The sequence below is a fragment of the Delphinapterus leucas genome, chromosome 19 (assembly GCF_059928025.1).
Source record: "Delphinapterus leucas isolate spDelLeu-1000000601 "Yukka" chromosome 19, BTC_Dleu_Yukka2, whole genome shotgun sequence".
In the NCBI taxonomy this organism is placed as follows: domain Eukaryota; kingdom Metazoa; phylum Chordata; class Mammalia; order Artiodactyla; family Monodontidae; genus Delphinapterus; species Delphinapterus leucas.
Window position 1 is genome coordinate 63,135,927 of NC_143147.1, and position 14,026 is coordinate 63,149,952.

At 59.4% G+C, this 14,026-nt stretch overlaps 1 protein-coding gene across 10 annotated transcripts in view; it reads right to left on the reverse strand.

The window, feature by feature from the left end:
- ITGB4 (integrin subunit beta 4) overlaps positions 1-14,026 on the reverse strand; it is a 30,817-nt gene that overhangs the window by 477 nt on the left and 16,314 nt on the right. For 6 of the 10 annotated variants that reach the window (XM_089900046.1, XM_022589586.3, XM_089900044.1 and 3 more), the window contains 18 exons: positions 13,943-14,001; positions 13,788-13,811; positions 12,631-12,779; positions 12,357-12,536; positions 11,387-11,535; positions 8,487-8,691; positions 7,528-7,685; positions 6,999-7,179; positions 6,716-6,853; positions 4,676-4,858; positions 4,457-4,588; positions 2,349-2,585; positions 2,041-2,199; positions 1,465-1,614; positions 715-903; positions 477-632; positions 230-394; positions 46-153 (listed from right to left, as the gene is read on the reverse strand). In XM_089900046.1, coding sequence (XP_089756172.1) covers positions 46-153; positions 230-394; positions 477-632; positions 715-903; positions 1,465-1,614; positions 2,041-2,199; positions 2,349-2,585; positions 4,457-4,588; positions 4,676-4,858; positions 6,716-6,853; positions 6,999-7,179; positions 7,528-7,685; positions 8,487-8,691; positions 11,387-11,535; positions 12,357-12,536; positions 12,631-12,779; positions 13,788-13,811; positions 13,943-14,001 — 2,722 coding nt within the window. Of the gene's footprint in view, positions 1-45; positions 154-229; positions 395-476; positions 633-714; positions 904-1,464; positions 1,615-2,040; positions 2,200-2,348; positions 2,586-2,679; positions 2,692-3,100; positions 3,320-4,456; positions 4,589-4,675; positions 4,859-6,715; positions 6,854-6,998; positions 7,180-7,527; positions 7,686-8,486; positions 8,692-11,386; positions 11,536-12,356; positions 12,537-12,630; positions 12,780-13,787; positions 13,812-13,942; positions 14,002-14,026 lie in introns of those variants that run through there. The other 4 variants (XM_089900052.1, XM_089900045.1, XM_089900051.1 and 1 more) reach the window with 4 other exon arrangements.

The window sequence follows — 14,026 nt, forward strand, 5'->3', positions numbered from 1 at the left end:
CTGTGCTCCCCCGGGAGAGCCAGGAGCCCCCGCCGGGCAACTCACCCAGTAGGACGGGCTCAGTGGTGCTGGAGTGGGTGGTGGTGATGCTGTACTCTCCTGGCATTGGGTGCTGGAAGAGCCCCGAGTGGCTGCCCAGCTGTGGGAAGGGGCCTGGAGTGGGCAGAGGGGCCAGTCAGAGCGTGGTGCCAGGAGAAGGTGTGGCCAGAGAAGGGGTGAAGCAGCCTACCTCCAGCCTGGGACTCGATGGTGATGATGCCTTCACGCTCCGGCCCGAAACCTTGGGTGGTCTTGGCCTGCACCTTGAACTTGTAGGGCACGTTCTCGCTGAGGCCTGGCACCGTCAGCCGGCTCTCGGGGCTGTCGCCATCCACCAGGAACGTGGTGGCTGGCTCTGGGCAGGGAAGATGCCTTTAGCCTTGGTGGCTCCCTCTCCACCCTTCCCCTGGTCCCCCTGACCCTGGGGCGGGCAGCACCTCCTCCGTGGGCCATCTCACAAGTCACCAGGTAGCCGAGGATGTCGCCATCAGGCCTGCGCGGCCGCTCCCAGCTCAACTGCAGAGAGTCCGGGCTCAGGGCGGTGAACACCAGCGGGCCCGGGGCGTTGGGCGTGCTCAAAGTGAAGGCAGAGCCTGGGGACAGCAGAGGAAGGGTGTCGGTGGGTTTGTGGGTACAAGATGGGGGGACCACTGTCAGGGTGGGGGGGTAACTCACCCGGTAGGGGGCAGAGAGGGCTCTGTGGGTGCACCTGTGACTCGATAGTGATGACACCCTCGCGCTCTGGGCCCCAGCCTTCCTGGCTCTGGGCCCGCACGCGGAACACGTAGGAGTGGTTGGGCAGGAGGTCTTCCAGCACCACCGAAGTCTGGCTGGGGTTGGGGATGTTAAGCTGGTGCAGCTCACCTGGGTGGGGATGGAGGCAGGTAGCAGTGCAGCAGCATTCCTCATTCCTATCCCCAGCCTGATCCCACCCCTTCCCTAGGCTACTGTCAAGGTCTAGCCACCACCCACCCAGCATTAGCTGTGGCTTGGGTACAGGTGGGGTCAGCCTTGTATAGTACGGTTGGGTTGTTCAGGTTGTACGCTATACAAGGGATGAGTGGAACCTGAAATCCCATCTGTGTATGTTGGCTGTTTATGGGCCCAGGGCATGCTGCCGCGAGTGTGTCTGCCCGCGGAAGTGCCACTTCCCGACTCCTGAAAAGACATCTCATAGGCCAGCAGAGGCCCTGGGTCCCTAGGCCGGTGAGGCCTTGTTAGGTAAAACCTAGCCGTGGGAATGATTTGGAGAGAGGCCTAGGGAGGTGGATGAGGTCTCATCAGGAGAGGCAGTGGGAGTCTTAGAAGAGCGAGACTCTCTCGGAAAGGTGGGTGGTGGGGGGAGCATTAGTGTTCAAGGGACTTGGGTGGATTCCTGACAGTCGGGTGTCCCCGTGTGTCAGCCCGGCGGCAGCCGTGCCTCACCGCCATTCAGCAGCTGGTACTCCACGCTGTAGCCCTGCAGCGCTCGCTCGCACTGCGGCTCCCGCCAGCTCACTTTCAGAGACGTGGGTCCCAGGGCTGAGAACACCAGGCGGGTGGGCGTGTCGGGCACACCGGCAGCCAAGCGGGAGCCTGGAGGCAGGAGGCCACAGTCAGCCGGTGTCGGCGGTGTCTGGGCAGGAGTCCTAGCTCTAGCCCTGACCGCCCTCGGCTGTGGCGCCGGCATGGACCGCTGGCCAGGTGGCCCACTCGCCCTGCAACACCCTGTCCAGGCCACTCAGCACCTCCTGAATGTCCTGTGCAGGACGTGGGTGCGGGCCCTGCCTGTGCCGAGAAGGGGTGAGCTCGTGAGTCAGCCGGCCCCCACCCTCCTCAGCTGGCCTGGCCCCTCTCCTGCCCCAGCCCAGCACCCCCAGAGGACAGAAGCTGCGTTAGGCACCAGCGCTGATGTGGATGGAATGGAGGGTCAGGTGGCACGGGCAGCGGCGGCGGTGGGTGGATGGGTGACAGATGGTGCAGGACAGCTGTGGAGGCACAGGATGGCCACCCCTGTACTACCTGGGCCCCAAGAGGGTGCTGCTGGCTGCCCAGCCAGGATTATAGAGTCTCTTGAGTCCCCGGAGTGGGGGACCCCCTTCATCTGAGCCCGACTCCAGGACCCCAGGGCCCAGGACAGCGGAAGCCTGCTCCTCCCGTGTTCCCAGATGGGAGGGAGGCCTAGGGCAGGACAAAACAAGAGTGAGAGGGCAGGAAGTGTGCACGTCAGAGGATGGGCAGGAGGGGGACGGCAGGCCAGCAGCCCAAGCCTCCAGGAGCTGGAAGAGAGGAAGGATTAGGGGAGAGCAGGGGAGGTGGCGGGCACTCACTCTGGGAGGAGAGGGAGGTGAGGGTTGAGTAGTCCCTGGGCAGCGTGGACGAGTGCGAGTGTTCCGGGCGGGTCAGCGAGTGGTAGTCCCGCGAGAGGGTGGAGGATGTGCTCAGCACGCGGTGGGGCAGGTGTGGGCTCAGGTGGGTGCTGTAGGCGGCGTTGCTCACAGCCATCCTGTGCAGGGAGTTGGCACTGCCCGGGAAGGCAAAGTCCATCCGCCCGTTCACCAGGTGCTCTGTGGGGTAGAGCAGGGTCACCGGACCGGCCCGCACCAGACCTGGAGCCCCTCGGGGCAGGCTGCGGCCCTGGGAATTCCCTGGATTACCTACCCTCTGGGGGCCCTTGGCATAAAAACAACCGGCTTCCCTTGGCCCGCCAGGGACAGAGGTCCTTGGAGGAGTACAAGGGCCCCCTAGGCGTCTGCAACTCAGGTCCTGTGGCCCGGCAGGACGCCCCTATGGACGGCCGCTGACCTCAGCCGGGGACTCACTGCCCCTGCAGTTGGCCCTGCCCTGGGGAGAGCCCAAACGCCTGCCCTTGGGTCCCCTGAGGCCTCTGAGGGGTCTCCTTGGGCACCAGGGCCTGCCCTGGACACAACAGACTTGGAAGGTTGGAGGCAGTCTAGCTTTGGGGAGAGCCCCAGCGCCTGCCCTGGGGTCCCTTGGCTCTGGGGTGGCAGCCGGGCAGCCTGGCCGCGGTGGGCTCTGGCTGGAGCCCAGAGGCAGCAAACCAGCGAGCCTAGGTGGGTGCGGGTCAGGGCAGGCCGGTCACCTCCCTCCCCGCCGGCACCCCGCGCGCCCCCATCGGCGGCGCCGTCGTCCAGGGGCCCGCGGGGCGGCTCGGCGGTGTCGGAGGAGCGCCGGCTGCTGGCCGACAGGCGCGGAATGAGCTCCGGGGGCAGCCGCCATGTGACGCGCCGCAGGTCCAGCTCCTCCCCTAGCAGGGGCTCGAACTTCCAGCCGCTGCCGCCTTGGGAACAACGAAGGGCCGCGTTGGCACCGCCGGGGGGCGCGGGCGGCTGCGCAGAGGGGCTGGGGGAGGAGGCGGGCGGCGCTGTGACGTGAGCCCGTCCTCTGGCTCTCTGGGATCCGGGTGTGTGCCGGGGAGCCCGGTGGCCGGCGAGGCCCTCGCCCGAGAGGTGGAAGAGGGCGGCCCGGGCTGCAGCTGGCGAGGGGAGACCCCTGGACCAGAGCCTGGGCTCTGCCGCCAGCTGTGAGGACTCCCTGCTCTGAGCCTCAGTTTCCCATCTGGATAACGGAGGGAGTGAGCTCTCCCCTGCCGGCCTCCCAGGGGCAGTTCCAGCAGCCGGAGTGCGTCACAGGCAGCCACGTGTACTGCAGCTGAGCTGGGGCACCTGCTGCGCACCAGCTGCTCTTTACTTCAGACCCTCAAAACTCTCAAGACCCTTGGGCTTGGGTTCCTTAAACCCAGGCTTGACACCATGGAGGCCTGGTATAGGCAAGGATGGAAGAAAATACAAATCCTGAAGGATTTTCACTAATGGTAGCGTGTGATTGGCATCCCATTTCAGATCAGAAAACAGGCACAGAGAGGGTGATTCATCTGAATTCCTGCAGTGGAGCCAGAGCTAAAACTGAGTCCCCAAGAGTCCCAGTCGAGGGCTCTTTGCGTCACACTGTACAGGAATCAAGGAAGGAGGAGGAACAGGGCCAGTGTGGGGAGACACTGCTTTGTGGGCCCCAGAGCCAGGCCTGCCTCCTCCCACATAGCCCTGTCCCTGGGAGGTGGCCTGATTCCATGGCACTGCTGGTGAGCCCTCCAGTCTCAAAACTGTGTTTCCAGTCCCATGTGCACGAGCCTGTGTGCATGTGCCCCAAGCACACGTCTTTCTGCCTGTCCTCACACACAGACGTGCACGCTATTCACGGGAGCCACGTCGGCTTTGTCCCCCCTGTACCCAGAGCCAGTGTGGTGCCTGCCAAACCATCGGCTTTGTAGATGCTCGCCTGGGGCTGAGAGGGGACTTCTGGTGTGACCGTCATGCCCAGTGCTCACTGGCCCCTTGGCTCTCTCTGGACACCAGTGACGGCCCCACCCTCTACCCAGGACCCCCACCTTCCTCGCAGGCGTCCCAGGCTCACTCACCAGTGTCCTCAGAGACGCTCGGCCTCTGGCTGCCTGTCGGGGAGCGGAGCACGTCATCGCTGTACATGAGGAAGCTTTCGTAGTCTTCCCCACTCTGGGCGTCCACGATGGGGATGTCCGGGATGATGGGGACTGCAGGGCGGGAGCGGGTGAGCCAGGGCCCCAGCCTCGGCCTCCTGCCCGCCCCTGTCTGCCCTGTGCCTCCCACCCGCCACTCACTGGACATGGGCCGCTTGGGCTGGGTGGCCAGGTTGATGATGGCCTCCCGCTCAGGCCCCCAGCCTGCGCCGTTGCGAGCCTTGACCGTGTAGCGGTACGGCTGGGACTCCCGCAGGTTCTCAATGAGCAGCGTCCGCTTCTTGGGGCTGTCCACCAGCACCTTCTTCATGGGCCCGATGGGTCCTGGGACAGGGAGAGTGCTTCAGAGGGGTCATCCAGCTTCTGGCCTGGTGCATCCCTGCCTCTGGTGCACCAGGACTGTTGCACAGCCCCTGAACTGCACCCAGGAGTTTGGGGAACAAGTCAGGGAGCGAGCAACTGTTGAAACACAGCTGCGTGCCAAGCCCTGAGAACCTGGGTGTGACTGGCTTAGAGAAGCCTCTGCCAAGTTAAGTGGCAGAGACAGACTAGACTCAAGTCGGCCCCACTGTCACCTCTACCAATTGGTAAAGGGTCCTGCGTCCATGTGCGTCTGCGTGACGCTGGCTCCAGAGGCTTGGGCGCCCTCAGCACCTGTGCCTCCCTGTCCACTACCAAACCCCAAATGCACGGCTGCCCTGGTCACCTGGGCAGGGACGGGAGGAGAGAGGCAGGCCTGAACCTGCACCTGAGGACAGGCTGAGGCTTGTGAGAGCTAAGGGCGAGAGCAGAGGGGAAGCAGCTCTCCTCCACCACACCTAGAAGGGTGGACGCAAGCCCTGGGAGAGAGAAGGAAGAGACCCCAGGCTGCTCTAAGCAAGTTACGGTGCCTAGGCCCCCATGTGACAAGATGGGGCCCTCTATGTTGGAAGACGTCTGGGAGACCAGAAAATGTCCCCGTTCCCAAGGGGTCCAAAGGAGGGCTCTGGAAAAACAACACCTGCTAAGCTTCATGCTGTTTGTTTGCCCCACCGCGTGGCCTGCGGGACCTTAATTCCCGAACCCGGGGATCGAACTCGTGCCCCCTGCAGTGGAAGCATGGATTCTTAACCACTGGACCACCAGGGAAGTCCCTTGATGCTGTTTGGTAAGTAAACAGCTGTGCTCCAAGAATGGGCTAACGTTGGGCTGTCAGCCGGGGGAAGTCTCTAACCGCCCTCTCTCATCTCTGTCCACCAGGGGGAGAAGGGAAGGGGGCCACCCCAAAGTCGCTGATGCCCTCGGGCCTGCCTCTCACGTTCGTGACACAGCGGAGGCCTCAGCAGGCTAAGGCCGTGGGCTGAAACCATCAGTCATTCCTGGGATTAAAGGCTGGGTCAGAAAACACTTCCTGACAGTGGTCCATGGGTGGACCAGGTGTTGTAAACTCAGAATGAGCCAAGGATGTGGTGCAGCTCCTGAGAAGGCTGTGCTTGGTCAGCCAGGCTAGTAAAGGGCAAGGAGCCTGAGACCCAGAACAATCCTGCCGCCCTCTGCCCTGTTGGGCCACCCTGGCGGTGGTAAGCCTGACTCACTTTAGGGGCCACGGGTCCTATTTGGGGGTGGTAAGCTCTCCATCCCTGAGATGGGCCAAAACGGAGGTGAGAGCGCAAGGAGAAGGGCCCCGCACCAGGCGAGAGGCGGGACCAAGTTCCCTCAAATAGTTTCTCATCCTGACAACTGGCAGGGGTGGTCCCTCCCCTTTCCAGGACTGGGAGAAAAATAACAGTTCTGCCAGGTGCTTTGGCCTAGGGCTGCCAGATAACAATATTGCATGAAATGTACTAGAAAAATTGTCTGTTAGAAGTTCAGGGCGTCCTCTGCTTTTATTTGCTAAATCTGTCGACTCTACTCCGGCCCTAAGAGAACCGTGTAGAATCGAGCCATTCTAGTTACCTGCGTGGGCAGGCAGCCCTGGACCTGTGACCCCACTGCACATACATAATCTCAGGCCCTCCATCCCTACCTGCCCTGGGAGCTTCTGGGCCTGGCTTTGGAACGCAACTCAGCCCAAACCTGACCACAAGCCTAACGATGCCCCAGGCAGCCAGACACATGGGCTCACCCACTGCCCAGGATGCTGTGATCTCCTCCCACTCTTTGCCCCTCCCTGGGGGCAGAAGGGGAGGTCCAGATCCTTACGGCTGTCCTCGTTGACCAGGCCATAGCAGACCTCATAGGCTGTGATCTCGCCGTTGGTCTCGGCCGGCTCAGCCCAGCTCAGCTGGGTCACGGTGGAGGAGACAACATTGAAGGCCAGACGCCCTGGCTCGCTGGGAGCTGGAGGGGGAGGGGATGTAGGAAGAGAGCTGTCAGCCGCAGAGAGGGGGCAGAGTTCTAGGGGGTCGGGGGACAGGGCTGGGCATGCTGGCATCAGGGTAGCTGGGGGGCAGACAGGTGGATGGACAGAAAGGCGAGGCCTCACCTTCCGGGTGAGTGCGACAGGACACCAGGGAGCTGTAGGGGCCCTCGCCCTGCGCCCCGTAGGCGCACACCTTCATCTCGTAGTCGCAGTATGGGTACAGGTTGGTGAGCTCCACCGAGGGCATCTTGCTGTCGAGGAGGTGGGCTTCGGACTCAGAGTCACCCTGGATCCAATACTTCACCTGCTCCCGGGGCGGGGCTGGTCAGTGGTCAGTGGGGAGCAGCTGGCAGAGCTGATCGTCCCTCCACTGAGCCCTGCCCTTGTTTTACCCCCTTTGCGCACAGACAGGACCGAGTGACCTGCCAGGTTCACACAGCAGGGCTGGGGCAGGGCAGAGGTGTTTCTGGGGTGGTGGGGCCACAGTCCAGGAACTTGCCTCTCCCCCGGGGCACAGATGGGGGTTCCCCTGTCCACTGAGACCAAGCATGCCCTCTCCTCTCCCTCAAGGGCCCTCTGCCCCCCGGTGGCCCACCTCCCCACTATGTGCCCAGCCTCCCCCATCCACCACCCTCATTGCCCCCCACCTTACCCGGTACCCTGTTGGCTTGCCAGGAGGGGGCAGCCAGTTGAAGTGGATCTTCCGGGACCCAGTGGCCTTGGCATTGGGGTTCTGTGGGGCACCCAGGTCACCCCGGGGGAGTAGGGGTGATGATAGGGTCTGGCCCATTAAGTTCCCGTCCAGTTCATCTGTAGTGGGTCAAACCAGGGCAGGGTAGCCAGCTGAGACACCCCGCTTTTGAGGGGGGCAGGAACCCACCGTCGCCACCAGGGGGCGCCAGAAGCCCAGTTAAAACATCAACGCCCCTTCCCTGCACCCCCCTCAACTGAGACCTGCCAAAGGGGGTCTCTAGAGGGCTGGTGCCCCCATTAGTAAAGCACAGGGCATCCTGCCAAACTTGGGGGTGCCCAGGAGGGTCTCTGGAGGGATGAGAAGGAGGAACGAGTTTGCTCTCTCCCTTTGGCAGCCAAGGGTATGTCCCACGTGAGAACATCTGGCTCCTCCCAACGCCCTCCATCACTCCTGGACCCCAAGACTCCGCCTCCTGCCCCATCTTCTCGGCAAGCCTCCTCTCCGGGTGGGCTCACAGACCCCACTATACAGTTCTCAGGACCCATAAGAACTGTTTCACCCCTTCTGGAAACACCTGCATTTTAGCTGGAATTAAGGCCGAAGTCAAAGGGCTAAGGCCCTTAGTGGTGGGATTCACAGCCAGCAGCAGGCCGGTGGCCACATGACCCCAGCCTCTCTGATTGAGAGTAGGGTTGCCAGATAAAGGCAGGATACCTAGTTAAATTGGAATTTTAGATAAACAACAAACACTTTTTTCGGATAAGTACATCCCAAATAGTGCATGGGACATACTTATACTACAAATGTGGTTGTTACTTACCTGAGATTCAAATTTAACTGAACGTCCTGTATTTTTACTTGCTAAGACTGTCAAGAAGCCCCCAGCCCTGCTTAAGCTGACTCCAGACTCTGCCTACCTTGGTCCCCAATGATAACAGTGGCAGACTGGGGCTGGCCCAGGCGGGCCCCAAACTTGGGGTTGCTGAGTTGGATGTAGAAGCGGCGGGTCTGGCAGCCCCGCAGGAGGGAGTCCATCTCCTGCAGCTCCAGGAGCTTCACCTGCAGCTCCTTCCAGGTCTCCCCAGGTTGGAATAGCAGTTCGCCTTCTGTGGGGATGTAGTCCTGGGAGTGGGAAGGGGTCAGGGTCAGGGTCAGGCCAGGCCTGGGAGAATGAGTAACGGCCACACACCCCACCCCAACCTCACAGATAATGCAGAGACCCTCACACACAGACTGTCCCACGTGGACACGGAATGGCTTATGTTTCTACAACACCTCTTGCACGTCAAGCGCATTACAAATATTAGCTTGTTTACTCCTCAGGGCAGTGTGAGGTAGAGATATTATTGTCCCCATTTTACAAATGAGGAAACTGAGGCACACAGAGGTGAAGAAACTTGCCCAAGTTCACACAGGTAGTTGTGGTGGAACCAGCATTTGAACCAAGGCACAGAGACAGGGATGCAGACATGGAGGGTCGCATACAGGCGGGCACTCAGCCGGGGGAGCTGAGATTTGCAGGCCCCAGACAGGGAGGGAGGAACTGTACCCCGCACTGGGGCTCCGAAGTCTGGATCCCACAGCCCCCAGGCCCTGCCTCCGGGGTGGGGTGCTTCCAACATCTCCAGCTTTTTTTTTTCCCCAATGCCCCAGAGCTTTCCTGAGCTCCCGTCACATGACGCCACTAGGTGGCACTGCAAACTAACATTCAATTCCAGGCACTGCTAGCCAGCCGCGCTGTGCAGAGAGGGACAAACTCAAACGCTACAAAAACCCAGAAAGAAAAGCAGGAGTTGCCTGCAAGGCAACTGACCTCAGGGGGGGATGCTTCAAAAATGTCCAGGTGACAAAAGACAAAGCTGGGGAATTATTCTAGATTAAAGGAGACTAAAGACACATGATGACAAAATGCAATGCCATACCCTTGATTGGTTCCTGGATCGGGGGTAAAAAGCTATAGAGGACATTACTGGGACATGTGAACATGGGGGGATCCGAATATGGACTAATTATTAATTATGAGGACAATGTGACATTTCTTAAGTCAGGTAATTCTGTCGTAGTTATGTAGAGTGCCCTTGTTCTTAGCAGGCGCCTGCAGAAGGGTTTAGGGTCTATGTGATGTCTACAACTTACCTTGAATAGTTCAGCCAACAAAAGTAAACCACACACACTCTCTCTCCCTTTCTTTCTACAGTTATAGAGCTATAGATACATATATATATTCTCTCCCTTTCTCTCTACAGTTATAGAGCTATAAATACGTATACACACACACACATGCATGTATACATCTATATAGAAAGAGAAAAAGAAAGCAAGGTCAATCTACGTAAAGAGTAAATGGGTGCTAATTTTGTTAGTCTTTCCATCTTCCTGTAGGCTGAAGCTTTTCAAAACAAAAAGTTGAGAAATAAAATGTTTTTAAAAATAGTTCAGGGGCTTCCCTGGTGGCGCAGTGGTTGAGAGTCCGCCTGCCGATGCAGGGGACGCGGGTTTGTGCCCCGGTCCGGGAGGATCCCACATGCCGCGGAGCACCTGGGCCCGTGAGCCATGGCCGCTGAGCCTGCGCGTCCGGAGCCTGTGCTCCGCAACAGGAGAGACCACAGCGGTGAGAGGCCGGCGTACCGCAAAAAAAAAAAAAAAAAAGTTCAATACCAAAGGATCTTTATAAAAGCATAACAGGATAGCCAGAATCTCTATAATATTCAGTGAAAAGTTCTGGGCATACAAATTCCTCTTTGGAGATTTTATGGGGAGCACTGGAGCAGTAATGAGAACTGTTCCTATCGATAAAAAGAATAGGGTGTGTGTCGGGAACGTCTGAGTGCACACCTGCTCCCATGATTGCCAAGTGGGCTGGGCCTGTGGGCCAGTGAGACTAGACTTTATTACGTTTTGAGTGAAGTTTTGATGTGAATATTTTTAGTTTTAAAATGTTGGTAATAGGTGTAAACTGGATAACTAATAAGAACCTACGGTATAGCACAGGGAACTCTACTCAATACTCCGTAATGACCTATATGGGAATAGAATCTAAAAAAGAGTGGATGTATGTATATGTATAACTGATTCCCTTTGTTGTACAGCAGAAACTAACACAGCATTGTAAATCAACTAGACTCCAATAAAAATTAGTTTAAAAAAACGTTGGTAGTAGGGAATTCTCTGACGGTCCAGTGGTTAGGACTCTGAACTTTCACTGCTATGGGCCTGGGTTCGGGTTTGATCCCTGGGTTGGGGAACTAAGATTCCACAAGCCATGCGGCATGGCCAAAAAAATAAAAAATAATAAAATGTTGGTAATAAATTTAGAAAAACAAATAGACCTGTAAGCCAATCCAAGCACACCCACCACCTGGATTGGGCAGTTCCCGGAGACTGGGGCCCAGTGATAAAGGGGACACTGCCCTACCACACGGCCCTCCCTGCCCTGAAGGGCTGCTCCTGTGGCACGGCCCAGAGACAGCCTGCCCGGCAATGACAGCCCAGGGACATGGGGTCTGTGATCCCACGTCAAGAAGCCCAGAGTCCCTGGACAGGGGCAGACGGAGGTGTCTATTTCTCTGTGGAGAGTTTGGCTGTCCTGGTGGATCCTGGGATGTTGGGAGGGGGACATGGATGGTCTGGACATGATGAGACCTTACTCAGGGCATCACTGGCACTTTTGGTGCCAGTGCAGGGTGGCTTGGCAGGTGGACATGTCCTTGGGAGGCCAGCCAGCGGCACCACCAGCATCCAGAGACTCAGGCAGCCGCCATGTCCTGCTCGCACGGGGCCCTTGGGATGTGCCCTTGACCCCGTGGTGCAGACTCACCCGGTTGCCCTGCGCTGTGTTGTCCTGCGTGCAGTAGGAGACCTGGGACTTGCCGTTGTCCAGGATACGCTGGATGACGGGGATGCGGGCCACATGCTCCCCGCGGCTGACCAAGTACTCGGGCTGCTCAAAGGACACGATCCCACTGGCTGCAAGGAGCCAGGCACCGGTCAGGGGTCTTGGCCACAGTCCCTTCTCAGCCCCCACCCTCCCTCTGGCCCAGCCCGGCCCAGACTCCAGGAGTCTGCTTGTCACCCCTCTCTGGGGAAGGGCAGAGGATGGGGCTGGAAAAGTCTTCCAGGAAAAGTTGACAAGGCTGGAACAGTGTCCAACTAACATCTTGGAAGGGTCAGGGCAGAGAAAGGAGGCCGGGCAGGGGCAAGACCAGACACGAGAGCTGAGACTGGGTAGGCCTAAGTCCTGGGGTCCTGGAGCAGGTGGGGAGGAGGGGTCAGGGACCAGAACAGACCCTCCGGGCGCTGGAAAGATGGTTATCAACAAGTCCAGGTTCCCCGAGGAACCAGCAGGGAAGGCACCGTGGGTGACAGTGGTGTGACGCATTGCTCACCCCTCTAGATAGGCTTGGGCAGAGGGAGGCCCCAGTCCCCTTCCTGCTCTGATGCCCTGCCATCCTAGGGGGGCCCCATTCAGTCTCCCAAGTTCAAAGGCCATAGGGGAAGAACAAGGAGAGGGGGATGTGCAATGGCTCCAGGAGGATGTAGCACCCTCTGGTGATTATAAGAGAAGCTCCCACACTGAGTGCTTACTACCAGGCACTGTGCAGAGATGTACAGCCACACACTCCTCACAAGAGCCTGATACCCATTTTACAGATGGAGAAAACAAGGCTCAGAGGTTAAGTCACTTGCCTAGGCCACATGGCCAGGCCCCACTTCCACTTGGATTGAGGAGGAGCAAGGGACCCCAGAGCCTCCCTTTTGGCCCCCTTGTTCCCCCCACCCTGACCGACCTTGCTCCTTGATGATGGTGATGTTGACCAGGCGGCGGCCGAGGGTGGCAGTGCCCGCGGGCACGTCGATGGCCTCCACCAGCAGCTGCTTCTCGTCATCGTCCTCAGGCCGGATGAAGAGAGGCACCCGCACGTCCACCAGCTCCACACCCTCCTGGAACTCCACCATGCCCCGGGCGTCTGGGCGGGCGGTGGGGAGCCGTCAGATGGGGGTCAGGGGGCCGCACAAGGGTGGGAGGTGAGAGGGAGGGGCACAGGGAGCCTGGCCACCTACCCTGGTCTGCAGTGAGGGTGTAGTAGCCAGGGGCCACCTTGAGCTCGTGGAAGGCCCCCTGCTCCACATGCTTCTCCGTCAGCTTCAGCAGGGCCTGCTTGGCCGAGCGGGGCGCCATCAGCACCGTGTCCACAATGGTGTGGTCCTGCCTGGGGGCGGGGTTGGGTGGGGAGGTGTCAGCCTGGCCAGGAGGCTGGCACTTGTCCCGCCCCGCCTACCTGTCCTCTCTCCATCAGTGGACAAGATTCTAGGCAGCAAAAAGCAGTCATCAGAGCCAGACAGTCCTAGAGGCCCAGGCTGGTCCCAGCGTGGTGGGCCACCTCACCCTGCAGCGTCAGCAACCTCATCTGTGAAATGAGGCTACTACTCCCACCCACCTCGCCAGGAAGGGCTGCGGAAGCAAAAGTAGAGCGAGGACAGCAAAGATGTGAAGGGTATAGGCCCTGAAGCCAGACTGCCTGGGTTCAAATCCTGGCTCTCTATCTTACCAGCTAGGTAACCTTGGGCAAGCTACTTAAGCTCTCTGATTCTCGGTTTCCTCAAGTATAAAACGGGAATAGTAATGGTATCTACTTGGATAAGATAACCACACACATGAAGCCCTTAGAACAAGGCCTGGCCCGTTGTAAGCACTCAAAATGCTGGTCTAAATGGTTCTTACTGAAGGTGATGTGCTCAGTGAGAGCTGTATTCTGTTACTGCGTACGCAGTTCTGCCCTCTCTGCATGCTGTTCCCACCCCCACTTTTCCCCTGGGGGGGCTGGGACTCGGGGTAGGAACTGGGAAGGAGGTGTGTCACCCACTGGACCATCTTCTTGGCACCCAGCGGTGCCTCCAGGATCAAGGCGTTTGGCGTCGGAGGAGGGCTGCAGCTGGGCACCGGGCTATCCCGGGTACTGGGTAGGGGGCTATCGCCGGCACGAGGGCAAGGACTGGGTCTGCTTGGTTCCCTGTGGTTTTCCTGTTCTAGTACGGGGGCTGGCTTTTGGTGAGGGCTTCATACTGGTATTTGCTCAATGAAGGTCCTACCCAAGGACATACAGACAGCCCTCCTTTCCAGTGGGATGGAGATGGAGATGGAGATTGGGGTGGGGGAGGGGGCAGAGGGGGCAGGTACTTGGGGCTGGTACTACCCCACCTGTGTGTCTTCGACTCACTTTTTCCCGGCATTGGGCTGCTGCCTGTGGAGGACAAAGTGGGGAACGTGAGCCAGGTGGTCCCTGGGGTGGAGGCACGAGCTGCTTGGGGGAGATCCCCTGGCGTTGGCTATATGGGCAGCACCCTCGCCCAACACCGGGCACCCAGGACCCACCGGAACTTGGTCTGCTGGAGCTTCTGCGCGCCTGTGATGTGCCTGTACACCTCGTGCAGCTGCCAGACAAGGAAGGGCTGTGAG